Below are 13,306 nucleotides of genomic sequence, written 5' to 3'. Positions count from 1 at the left end.
ATTTGTAGATTTGTATGTTTTCTCCTTCGCTGAAGTAAAGCTATGAGGAAGTAAAGTGATTCTTCTTCTTTTCTCAGAAGTAACGAGGAGACTTTTAATCAATGTTTACAGTGTAGGCTGCCTTCTACTGTAAAACACAGTGCTGCTCAGATGACCCATCATCTGTACTATTATAGACACACAGCCTCTGAAAACCGTAACAACTCCAAACCAATGGAGCTCTTGTTTTGAATGCAAACTCAACGCCATCAAAGTTAAAGGTCAACAGACGTTTATCAAATGTTAAAGGTCATAAATGAAGTTTATTGTCTGATAAATGTATTGATTATGGTGATTCAGTCTGCACAGGCCAACTTTCTTATCAGTCCTAGCATTTGATATCAGAGTTGGGGTGTCAAAATTTACCTTATTTATTTATTTATTTGTTTGTTTGTTTTTGTGGGTGATGAGCAAAATGTTCCCACACTACTGACTTGAATATGCCTGGGGGTTCTGCTGTCTCAGGGTTGCTATCTATCTTGAGCTTAGTAAACTAGCCTAACTTTTACCACGTGTAATCACTCAGTTGTGATTGGCTGTATCAGGGGTCCATCTCCCCGAATGGCAATTCAACATTATGGACGTTTGTATCGTGGTTTTGGTCTCGGTTTCAGAATCATTACACCCCATCACCTGACATACACTGAATATTTGAATATATTCATATTCAGAACTTTACAAACATACTGAGTGGGCTCACAGTTTAATAAAATCCACTTGTTAGTGCTTTCTGGTGGACAAACTATGTAATGGTCACACTGTTTATAATGACATGAAACCTAGTTTGGCGTTTCTGTGCAGCAATTTCTTGTTAGTTACCAGCCAACATATACACTGATACCAATATGTCAGCAATAAGCTAATATCAATATTGATGTAGCTCTAATACAGGAGGCAGCTTAGAAGGAGAGTAAGTACGTTCTTGAAAGCAAATTTTTATTTATTGCAGTATTGTCATTTGAATTCATTGAGATTATTTTGCTGGTCATTGCTTGTAATTCAGTTTATGTTTTATTTACTGTCTTATTTATTTTTCAATGCATCCTGTTGACCATGTAAACCACTGTTGAGTATTTAAATAAGCAGTACAAAAATGATATAGGGTGTCACTATATCTGTATTATATGTACATGGTCATTTATAATTATCAAACATTTTCTTAAACCCAAACCTGAAAATTCTCTTTCATATTAATTATTCAGAGATGCGTTTGCATTTTTAAAGCATCACTGCAACTGGACACTGTTACCCAGTGGCATGGTTACGGTAACACAGGCAGACAGTTATCTGGCCATCTCTTACAATATATGCTCGAGCCTTAGACCAGTCTAGCACCATTTTATACATTTTCAACTTTCATTACTCTCAAACATGGCCAAGATGAGTATGGTTGACCAGAAGCTGCTGCAAATGCAGCTGGAAGCTATGCAGACGATGAGAATGCTGCTCGTAGACAAAGCCTTCACGGTAATGTGTGATCAATGACTGAGGTATTGTCATTGTTTGTTAGACTTGGGTCTTGTTCTGCTGACTGACCTATCTGCATTCTTTTTGTCTTTGAAATACAGGGGGAAAAAAATAATGGCTTCGACGTGCTCTACCATAACATGAAGCATGGCCAAATATCTTCCAAGGAGCTTACAGACTTCATCAGAGAAAGGTAAGACACAGCAGTCCCATACACATCAGTTAGTCTCATTCTGAAGAGGTGGCCATTTCTACGCGGTTAACAAGTTAATCTAGTACGTGCGCGACACATTACTCATTAACTTTTTATAATGTGTCTAGTTCTTCAATACATGTCTTTCCTGTCCTGTGGTTTTCTTGGTATTTGACGTTGACACCTACAGCTCCTGTCCTTTGTGTTGTGCTTGTAGTAATTCAATGCTTAGCTGAGACTGCTTCTACTGCTTCTACTATCGACTTTAAATTGTACATCTTGAGACATATGGATTTGATCTACCTAGGGCTGCAACTAACAGTTTTTAGATCAACTCATCAATGATTTAGTCCGTTAAATTAAAAATACATTTGAAAAAATGGCCACCGTAGCTTCTCAGAATCCAAGGTGACATGTTGAAATGTTGCTAAAGGTCCAAAGTCCAAAATTAGGTTTCAGCCTCTCAAATTTTATTATGAAAATTAACTAGAAAAGTAAATAAGTACAATATCCTGACTACATGTAGATCAGTATGCATGTTATGCAAACATAACCTCTATGTCAAAGGAGCTTATGCCTGAGCCCACATGTAACCTGGCATTATGTTACACACCTTCAGTGTCTACAGCTTGATAGCACCATAATAATAGCTTCTTTTCAAATTCTTCCCACTTCCATAAACATTACCCTCACTGTGTGAGAGGTGTGTGTTCATAACCTATTATATGATAGATGGTCTGCCACTGGAATTCAGTCATGGATTCCTGACTGTGAGGAATGCACTCAGATTCAATATCATATAACTGTGTTTACTGAAACGTCTTATTAACATTAGGAAAAATAAATTAAATGTGACTTTCTGTTACTGAATGAGCTTTGTGATTGGTTGTCCAACCATTTCTAAAGCTTTGCTGTTTAAACTGTCCAGACTCATTTTGTTGCAATAAATTATCTTTTAGTTTTTAACTTGGCTTGAATATTAACTCTCTTTGCAGTCTGCAGGAGTGTGGTTGTTTATACTATACAAATTAATCAGTGCAATATCAAGAAAGGAGACAGAAGGTCAGGTAGAGATTAATTTATTATGTTGTACTGTAATTGTATTATGTTGCCTATATTGCTCAGCTATTAATCACTCACCTTGTGCCAGGTTCCAGGCAGGCTCTGGCCTTCGAGTTCATAGACTTAATGTCACTTCATGGTTTTTCCCCCCTTTGAAAAACTGCACCATGGCTCCCTCTGGTGGATAAAATAGCACTGTGCACTGTGTCAATGTATTTCCTGGACATTTGCTACTCTGTCAAATTAATACCCTGTTCCCTAAAAGCATTTTAAGGCTAAGACTATATTACCAATCTCCAGGAGACAAACACACATTCATAAAATCTGAAAAAAGTTGAGAAATACCTGCACGCTGCTGTCTCATTTCCATTTCATTTTTTATTCTAAGTGGACATGACTGACAACATTTTAACCACAAACGGCTCCCTCCAGGTGAAAGAGTGACTAGACAAAGACTAAAAATAATCTTAACTAATTTTAACTGGCTCATGCACTAGTTTTTAAGTACATCTCACACAGTGTGTTCTAAACCCATACTACATATAAACAACTCTACACACTGTGTAGCACATGCATTGTCATGCTGTTTTAGTAGTTATTGTACAGAAAAAGCAATGTACTTCACCACTTTATACTAACAGTAAGTAATACAATACATATATCACTGCCAATTTAACTTCACAAAGAGACATCAGAATGTTTTCCTAAGATTTAATACTTATTTTTGTTTTCCAAGATCTTTCTGGAGCTGTCTCAGCACCACCCATAATTTATCTCTGTTTTTCCAGCTGAGCAGCTTCACTCTTTCTTTTGTTTATTGCAAAAATTGAGTGTGAACAGACTACATACTCAAAACCTGGTTAGAATTAGTGTGTAGTATGCATTAATGGATACACAACTTCAGTATTCCTCAGCAGATGGAGTTTACTCACTTGTCATGGGGATTGCTCAGTTGTCTTAAAAGATTTATTTCAGTAAGGGTTTTTTTTTTTGTTTGTTTTGTTTTGTTTCGCAAACTACTGTTCCCAAAGTCGTGAATTTACCTCCAAGAACATCTGTGGTCAACATTGTGCTTTGACCACAGATGGTCTTCTTCATTGGTTAAACCATGTCAATGTCTATATAGTATGAAAGAAAATCTTAGTATATAGGTTTAAAGTAAGACTAAAATCATGTCAGTCTAAAGTTCTGGGTACTAGATTTCAGGCCTGAACATTATGTGCTTCCCCCCAGCAACTCGCATAAACTGCAACCTCCAGCATACAGAGCACCTAAAAAGAAAACAAATATTTAGAAACAACTCAAAGTTCAGTTAGAGAAATAGTGTGGCTTTGTGCCCTCTAAATAGGAAGTCAAAAGGTTTTAATATAGTTGTAAAGAAGTATTTGTGTGTCTGCAGTGCACAAAACAAAATTAAAACTTCTGCTTTCATAAGTCCTGGTCTAGAAGCATAAACACTATGTTTTTCCAATGGTTATTCTTGCAGTATTAACAACATGATCAAGTATAAAACTAATGCATCTGCTCTTTCTGTTGTACTGTGTATGAGTTTCCTTGTTCCTCCATGGGACATTTATGTTTGTGTATGTATGTGTGTGTTTATGGTGCTTGTGTGTGTGTGTGTGCGCACGACACGTTTGTCCTGTTTCCCCCTGGCTGACCTTCTTCCTGTGACGTGACTGGAGAGAGAGGCTGGCAAAATGAGACATGCATAATTCAGGCTTTCACTATAACACTGCTGCAATTTTTTTTTAAGGTTTTTTTTTTTCACTTTACTGCAGAATAAAGGAGAAAAAAGGAAACTTGAGAGAAGCAGGGCTTCAAACACTAGCTTTCATACTCTGTCAGCTTCAACATGAGGTTTATGAACAAATCACAAGCCAAACCACACTTATTTGCCCACACACGGTGCATGTGGTCAAACATTTATGTTGCAAGCTCTAAGTGGGTGTTTTTGGCCAGGATCTGCAGTTGTTCAGTGGCATGCCCTATTTGAGCCATAACCTAGTTGCAAATACTTAAGGAAAACTTTGTCATACTATACATACTAGGTTTTTTTTTAAAGCAGAACTGTTATCTCAGCATCATTGGTTTAATTTAAATGTTATTTTTTTGTTGATTTATAATGATTTCATGAGTGATGGGTGTGTGTTGTGATTTTGCTCTGTTCTAGGAGTACTATTGAAGAGGCCTATGCCAGGTCAATGACCAAACTTGCCAAGTCAGCTGGCAACTTTTCTCAGCTTGGGTGAGTATAAACAGTTTTCTAGCTTTCTGGATTAAAGACCCAGTATCCATTACTGTGGGTTTTGCCATGTCCCAGCCTCTGAGGTGTCATCCTTCATTGCAGGACATTTGCTCCAGTATGGGATGTGTTCAAGAGCTCAACAGAGAAGCTGGCCAGCTGTCACATGGAGCTAGTGAGGAAACTACAGGAACTTATAAAAGAGGTTCAGAAGTATGTGGAAGAGCAGGCCAAAGCACACAAAAAGGTACAGAATTATTACTGTTTGTCTGTCCATTCTTCTGTCCCATTCTCATGAACATGATATCTCAGGAATACTTCGAGGGAATTTCTTCAAAATGGTTACAAATACTTGGACTCAAGGATGCACTGATCAAATTTTGGCGTTCTTTCCATTGGCTATACCTCTTATCCTTTGAGGGCCATGGCAGAGTAGAGCCAATCCCAGCTGACACTGGACAGTTTGCCAGTCTATCACAAGGCCAACATACACAGACAAACAATTATTCATGCTCACACACACCAGTTAACCTAACCTGAAGCTGGACTACCTAGAGGAAACCCATGCAGGCACATGGAAAACATGCACACTCCACACAGAAAAGTCCCAATCGCACCCAGTTAGAACCCAGAACCTGCGAGGTGACAGTGCTGTGCACTGCACCACCATGCCGCCCCCTTAACTCGAATTCATACGCTAATTGTGACAAAATTCAACATAAATGTTTAATAGGATAAAATGGTGAGGCATCTGTTGCCATTTTATGTCCAAGTGGTCAAAGGTCAACTTCAGTGTGACACAAAATGTTCTGCAAAAACACTTTTCTGGCCACAACTCAGGAATAGAAGGTGAGATTATGGCTGATATGACTAATATGTTAAATGTAGCATTACAAGAACTGCCTAAAAAACACAGTGCCGATCTGATTTAAATTAGAAACTGTTTTCCTCAAAAACCAAAGAAAAGACAAGTTCAAATCATGGACACATTTTAGTTGGGACCACAGGTACTGAGTTTTGATACCCAACTCTAATAAAATTGCATCTCTTACTCTTTTCCTTGAACTGTTTTTCTTACTGCTGTCACTTAGCTTGCTGCTCGACTGTTTCCACACAGGCACTGCAAGATCATAGTCATTTAGGAAAATTAACTGTTTAAATATGGACTCATTCTTGTCACTTTTTTTGCCCATTATGAATTATTTCTCACTTGTCCCTAGACTGAAAAAAACTTGGCATGGATTAGACGTTGTGCAAGAAACATGGAATATCTTCATCTTGAGAGAATACAGCATGTAGTGTTATTTTATGAAGCTTTTTTTTTTTCCTACACCTCATTCCTCCACATCTCCTCCCAGCTGAGATCAGCTTATATCTCACGCATGAAGTCACGGAACACAAAGTAGAATAGGAGCTTGGAATTAGTGAAGTTGTTTCTTTCAGCATGACAAAAAGACTGTCACACTTTCTCTCCGTCACTTCCCTGCCCTCCCTGCTTCTCTCCGCTTTGTGTTTCTTGGCTAACTTGTGGATATGATGCACATTGTAGTTAAGCAGCGTAAATAACAAAAAGTACACACCCATCGTGGTGTAGGTGTTCAGAAATTTTACATAATTTCAGATTTTTACCAGTTTTGCTGACTTTAGTCACATTTACATTATACGGTGACTGTGTCAAGATGAGCAACAAACACATAAAACAATCATGAGTAAACCAACTAAGCTTAAAGCATGGCTACAGTAATTGTAAGTCAATAACCCATCCTGATTATATTTCCATTTTTTATCTCCTTTAGGTGTTGAAAGTTGATATGAAGAGCTATAAAGATAGAACAAATGCAGTCTGTTCAGATCAATTGTAGAGTTGTATCCATTTTCAATAGTCGCTGTATAGTTTTAATCATTTCCCCCTGCGCTGTGCAACAGTTCAGTGTCACATGCTGGAGAGTGAAACTGAGGAAGTGAAATAGTGTTTTACTAGAGCACTAAAAGACCTTTGTGTATGTTTTTTTGCAGACTCACATAATAAACAAGGGTATTCCAGGACAAGTGTTGACTTGTGTGGATGTATAGAGCAATGGGTGACACTTGCACTTATTATTCACCCTGTGGTTAGCTGAGTAACTGTACAAGACATTTGTGTGTTGTTAGACAAAAGAAGAGGTGGCGTCCACGCTGGAGGCCGTCCAGAACATCCAGACCATATCTCAGGCTCTGCAGAAGTCCAAGGAGATCTACAATGCCAAAACTGTGGAGCAGGAGCGCCTCCGCAAAGAGGGGGCCACCCAGAGAGATGTGGACAAGGTGGGAGGTCACACTTGCACGTACACACACACACCCACATAATCATGGTATGCTAATAAGGCATGATGAAGTGCCTTAACACCCCAGTCTATACAGAAACATTAACCCCCAAAAGCCTCTTGCCCTCAGATGTTAAGAGGAGTTGGGTTTCCTGGTTGATTTGTTAGACGATCTGAGAAAACAGAGACCCATTGTCTACAGTGTCTAAACTGATGATAGCCATTTATCTGTCTGTTTATACTTTGCAGGCTGGAGTGAAAGCCAAAAAAGCCACAGAGACCTACAAGTCATATGTGGAGAAATATGCCACAGCTAAGTCAGAATTTGAACAGAAGATGGCAGAAACTGCACAGGTATGGTGATAATTGAATTTCCTTGTGCTGTGTGCATGTGCCTGACTGAAATATGTGCTCACAGACTCTGTCTGTTGTCTGTCTCTCTGGTATGCAACACTTATTGTGTAATATGTCAGTCCTGTGTGTGTGTGTGTGTGTGTGTGTGTCCACGTTTCGTGCCCTGTATCATCTCCAGATTGTGTTTTTTCCTCTGCAACGGAATCATTGTGGAAAGCCCTGATTGGATCCATCTGAAGGACTGATTAGATAAACTCCAAATTAAAATCAGATCAACAGAGTTTGGCCCCCATATCCTCCTGCACCGCAGCAGCTCCGCCACCAGAAATGGTTCCAGTTAGCCCAGCGTTTTTGTTTTCTCCCAGGAGAAAGCGGCGTTGCAGCTTTGCTTCCCTGGGATCACAGTCTACGGCTCATCTCAAACTCAGCACATGTGGACATGAGTTATAAACACTGAACACATGTGCTGTCTGACATCACCGGGGCTCCTACATGTGTGTACTCTTTGTCTGTGTCTGTGGGAGGGAGGGAGGGTGTGTCTGTGTATGAGCGTATGCTGGCTGTTAATGTGCTGAATCACAGTCTTATTTGTGTGCATGTCTCTATAGTGTAGATGTAGCAGTAAGAGGCTCTTTATCTGTGTATGTTTGCGGTAAGAAAGGCTCATCTTCCTCTCCCTCCACACTGTGATTTTCCAGTTTCTGATTATTTATACTCATTCTCCATGGTTTACCCCAAAAGCCCAGAGACTCAAATGGAAGTAACTACTAGCATTTAAGGTTGTGTGATCTACAACATACTACTGCTTAAAGCCAGAAATGAACCCCTGTCAATGTATCTCATGAACAGAATAATTGACATCTTGTGGGAAGACCAGTGTGTGTGTGTGTGTGTGGTGTGTGTGAGAGAGCGAGAGAGAGAGAGAGCCTCAGACCACCCAAACAGACACACAGGAAGTGGTAGGGACAAAATAAGGAAGTGAAGTTTCCTTGGCTGCATTTTCATCCTTAACTTATTTTTGTTTTCATGCCTGTTTAATGAGACTGACACCATGATGCAGATTTGTTGTCGTGCAGTTAATTTGCCTTCAAGTGGCCGGATGATTTGTTGCATCGCTGTGCCATAACTGTCCTCACTCTGTGTTACAGAAATTCCAAGACATTGAAGAAAGCCACATTCTCCACATGAAGGAGATCATTCAGTCGTACTCGCAGTCTGTTGACGAGACTCACATTCAGATAGGAGAGGTGAGTGTGTTCACACACACACACATATACACACACACACACATGCTCACATACATACTCTCTAACATTCCTGTGGGTGGAGTAGGTGTCTTGTTGACCTGAGGCTGTGCTCATTGGGTTCACTGTGTGTCATATCAATTAGTGTCATCTTTGATCTCGCTAATCATTTAACTGAGAAGCAGGAAATGGTCCATTCAGCCTTTTATGCCAAGCAATTAAAAACTGATCAAAACTCCCTCTCAGCCTATCTAAAACACCTCCAGAAGTCCAAACACTTGCCAAACTCTGCGTCTGATTGTTAAAAGTGCTGCACAGGCCCGTTTGTTTCTGGAAGGGTGTGTTTAGGTTTTAGAAAATGGCAGCAAGTCTGATCAACTCCAATTGTTAAGGCTTTCAAACATCATTCACAGCTATATTAATCAGTATCCAATGTTAAACACAGATTTCTTTTCATTTATTTATTCAGCAATCATACTTAACAGTGCCACACAGAATAACTCAAGACTAAGTACAATCTGCTGCTCTGCCCTCATTCATCTGTGGCTGCTCAGCTGTTGCTGTACTTCCCTTATTGTCCATAGAGGGCGACACAGCTCCACTGTGAGAGTGGCTCGGTCCAGCCTGCAGCTCGTGCGGCAAGTTGGAAAGAATGTGGAGCGACAGGCTACCGCAGGTTATTCAGTCTCACAGTTCCTGCTTCTGAGCAGGAGATGGGCAGTGCTGCTGCCTGTTGCTGAGCCAAATTAAAATACAGCTTGAAGACAAGTAGCTAGTCTCTCCAAACCAGAAAATCACAATCAGTCTAAGAAATTGATTTGGTGATAAGTACTCCTCAAACCAAGTTATGAGCGACTTTGGGAACACCACTATTACATAAGGGTGAGGGAGGGAGAGAAGGGTGAAGAAGGCTGGGACCAGTTTTAACTCTGTGTTTAGTCACCGAGCCCTCAGGCATTCATACTGACAAGCAAACAGACAAAATCATACATGTGCATATTGTTACATTTAAAATATTGAATGTTATGTTTCAGTGCGACCTACATACACACACACATTATCACACACAGAACCCATGAAGCCTTTACACTGTGTAGGCGGGAGGAATTTTATTGGCTTTTGTGTTACATACTCATATTTTCAATATGTGCAGTGGAATGTGGGGACGGCAAACTCAAGAGGATGTGCTAAAAGCCTAATGTGTGTCAATAATTATTAGATTTAGAAAAAATATGTTAAATGTCAAAGTTTGAATTTCAGATTTAGAATTTAAAGAGTCTCAAAGCAAGAAGTCCGACTCATACAAGGAACTTGTTTTTAAATTATCCAGATCTTATCCAGTCTAGTGCTGCTTGTAAGAATAGAGTGAGGAACTACAGCACTATTATCACCACACCAGAGTAACAGCCAACCAAAGCAAACAGAACCTGCCTGTCTTAAGATTTTTCAATAGATGAATATGATATGTGTGCTAAGGGAGTGCAGGACAGCTTAAGGTAAACAAGTACATTACACTTATTAAATAAGGTCATGGAATTGCTTTCATTTAAACTGATAAAATTACAATAAAAATATAGCATGGATCTCTGCATGTCTTAAACCAATCTAGTTGCTTACAGGTGAATGGGAATGGCTGATGAACAGGCCAACAGTGGTGTTAGCAGTGACTATGAGTGTACAAGAGAAAGTGGGGAAACAACAAAACAACAAAAAGATTGTGTTTGTCTTATATGTTGATCACCCAACAGAAGAGTCCAGTGCTGGAGCTGCAGTCAGTCCAGGCACATTAAATAACTAGAGACAAGAGATTGTGGGGAAGTTAAGTGAATGAAACCAAAGTAAAGAGTAACTGAAAGTGTCACTAAAATCAAGAAGTATTCATGTCAACCTTGTAAGCATTTTCAGATAAGGCTCATCTAGTATCAGCTCAGTGGGCATGAAGGATAAGAGGGTTAGAATGAAAGGATGAGAGGAAAAAAGTGAGCAGTGTAAAGAAAGGAAAACACCTTATATAGTTATATTAAGTTCCTGTTTGAGTTGAGAGAAGTGCAGAGTCTTGTTCCCTGCGTAGAGAGCTTTAAACTCACATAAGGGCAGGTGTGTCTGTCAGTGTGCGTGCTGTGTTTGTTTTTTTAAGTGAGCATTTGTGTGTGAGAGGGGATCCCTTGAAGGCAGATGCATGTTCCGGGCATGTGGGTGAAAGAAGCCTCCACAGGACGGGGTTAGTGTGTGTGTGTGTATATGTGTCTGTGTGTGTGTGAGAGAGAGAGGCAAGCAGGGCACGCAGGTTGATGACATTAGTGCCCCCCGTCATGGCAGCAGCACCTGACAGATCGCGTGTACTGCAGTGAGCATACTTCTTCACCGCGGCAACCTCCCTGCTGCCCCCCCCCCCTCACCCACATCTACCCCACCCCCACCCCCAACATCCTCTCCTGCCAGGGCACAGAAGGCTAATGCACTCCACCTCGCTGCAGGAGCCCGGGGGGGCAGACACATATGTGTGTGTATGCGTGTGTATTTGTTTGATAGTGGAGCCACTCTGCGCTTACAGTATCACGCACATCTAAATGGTTTGGTGAGATGGCACAGTCAACCACTGTGCTCTGCTCCTATACATCGCTTTCGTTTCCTCTTCAGTAAACACACAAGCACACATGCACATCCAAAACAAACAAGCAAACAAACACTATCCTTCCTCTGATACTGCCCACAGGGCAGACCGCAGTGCTAACAACAATGATTCAACCTGACACAATAGAATGACAGTAAAGTACAGTATATCTCCACAGGACAAATACAAAATAAATGTTATAAATATCAACTAAAGGCAAAGCTTGTAAGTGACAGGGAGTGTGCAGCAGGCTGCACGTCTCACGTCATAAAACAAACTGCACCAAACACCTAGTAAATGACATTCATTCATAGAAATGTGCGTATGTTATGACATAACTTAAAGCAGGAAAGTCAGAAGCATTTCCCCCAACCAGGGATGAACATTTTACATATTTAGTTTTGTCAGTTACAATGAAAATATTTTCAGTGCAGTAAATTCCATTATATCAAAAAAGCAAATGTAATGGTGTATACACTAAAGATTAATGTAAGTGATAAAACACTTGCTGTTCAACTTTAACTCGTCCACAAACAGTATATACTGTATGTAGCTGGCAAAGTACAGTCCGTAATAATATAAGTTCACATTACTAAAAACTACCAACAAGCTATGTGGAAAGAGCAGTGATCACCTGAAAAGTTTCTGAAGTGAATGGAATGAAAACGTCTCATTCTTCAGGTTCAGAGCTTTGGGAAACCACACTGCAGTGTTTATTCAGTGTTGTTCCATATTTGCCGGTGAAGTTGGATGTGACTGTGTGATGCAGTTAACTTGACCTTGGTCTAGTGAGGGTACTGATGATCATTACATTTTCCCAAAATAACCTATTTCTGTGGATGTAATCAATCACCAATTAACTGTGTAAACTACCACCCCCAGCACTAACTATGTTGCAGTTGAACTTGTTTTCCAATGTTCTCTCTCCAGTAAGTCTCTCAAATAAAGGTATTTGTCAGTAAATATGATTTGTTCTTTTTGATTTCGTAGCTCCACAACGAATTTGTGAGAAACATTGAAAACACCTCGGTGGAGAGCTTAATACAGAAACTGGCCGAGAGCAAAGGAACGGGCAAGGAGAGGCCAGGTAAGCCACGACAGTCTTGTACCTGTTATTCTGTTAATCAGTGTTTTGGCAGTGCCTGCGTTGTGTGTAAATAAATTAGTGGTCAGGGGAACGAGCCCTCTGCCTGTTCCTACCTTGTGTGGATGGGAGGGGTGTATAGAGAGGGGCAATTAGAAGTAGGAGAGGGCCATCAGAATCAATCATAGTAATCTGCTGCAAAGGTAGGCAGGCTTGGCATTCCAGTAAGCATGTGACACACAGGGGCTTTGCTGTGCTCGCAGACTAAGCAGGCAGAACCAACCTTTTCAGGAGGTCAGAGCTCAACAATGACTCTTGTGTAAACTTTGCCATGCCACAATAATCAAGGGAATACTCCTCAGACTCCTTTGGCTCTACCCCCTCACCTCCCTCTTTTTTCACACAGCTCATTCACCAACAGTTATTTAGTTACTCTTGCAGTTGGTGTAGTAGCTTCAAAGCTTGATTTCCGTACCATCAACTATTAATTAGTCTGTGAAATCTGCATGTTAACAGTTCATAACCATGCTGCAAATATCCAAATTACTTCACTTGTCCCTGTACTTGTACTACATTACGTCAGGTCACAGACACAAAGGGTTCACCTCTGCTGTGTTTGTGTGTACACAAATGGTGACCCCTGAGTCCAGACGCTGCGTCCAAGGAGTGGTGGCCTTCATTTGTTTGGACAGCAGGATTAA

General features: G+C 40.3%; 1 protein-coding gene across 9 annotated transcripts in view; it reads left to right on the top strand.

The window, feature by feature from the left end:
- Positions 1 to 13,306, top strand: part of fcho2 (FCH and mu domain containing endocytic adaptor 2) — a 41,807-nt gene that overhangs the window by 6,531 nt on the left and 21,970 nt on the right. For all 9 annotated transcript variants that reach the window (XM_051072994.1, XM_051072993.1, XM_051072991.1 and 6 more), the window contains exons 2-8: positions 1,608 to 1,699; positions 4,935 to 5,009; positions 5,112 to 5,253; positions 7,158 to 7,310; positions 7,559 to 7,663; positions 8,812 to 8,910; positions 12,512 to 12,608. In XM_051072994.1, the coding sequence (XP_050928951.1) occupies positions 1,608 to 1,699; positions 4,935 to 5,009; positions 5,112 to 5,253; positions 7,158 to 7,310; positions 7,559 to 7,663; positions 8,812 to 8,910; positions 12,512 to 12,608 (763 nt within the window). The remainder of the gene's footprint in view (positions 1 to 1,607; positions 1,700 to 4,934; positions 5,010 to 5,111; positions 5,254 to 7,157; positions 7,311 to 7,558; positions 7,664 to 8,811; positions 8,911 to 12,511; positions 12,609 to 13,306) is intronic.

The sequence above is a fragment of the Lates calcarifer genome, linkage group LG9 (genome assembly GCF_001640805.2).
Source record: "Lates calcarifer isolate ASB-BC8 linkage group LG9, TLL_Latcal_v3, whole genome shotgun sequence".
Classification (NCBI taxonomy): Eukaryota; Metazoa; Chordata; class Actinopteri; family Centropomidae; genus Lates; species Lates calcarifer.
Note: the sequence above shows the minus strand (reverse complement) of the source record. Positions and strands in the feature narration are given on the sequence as shown.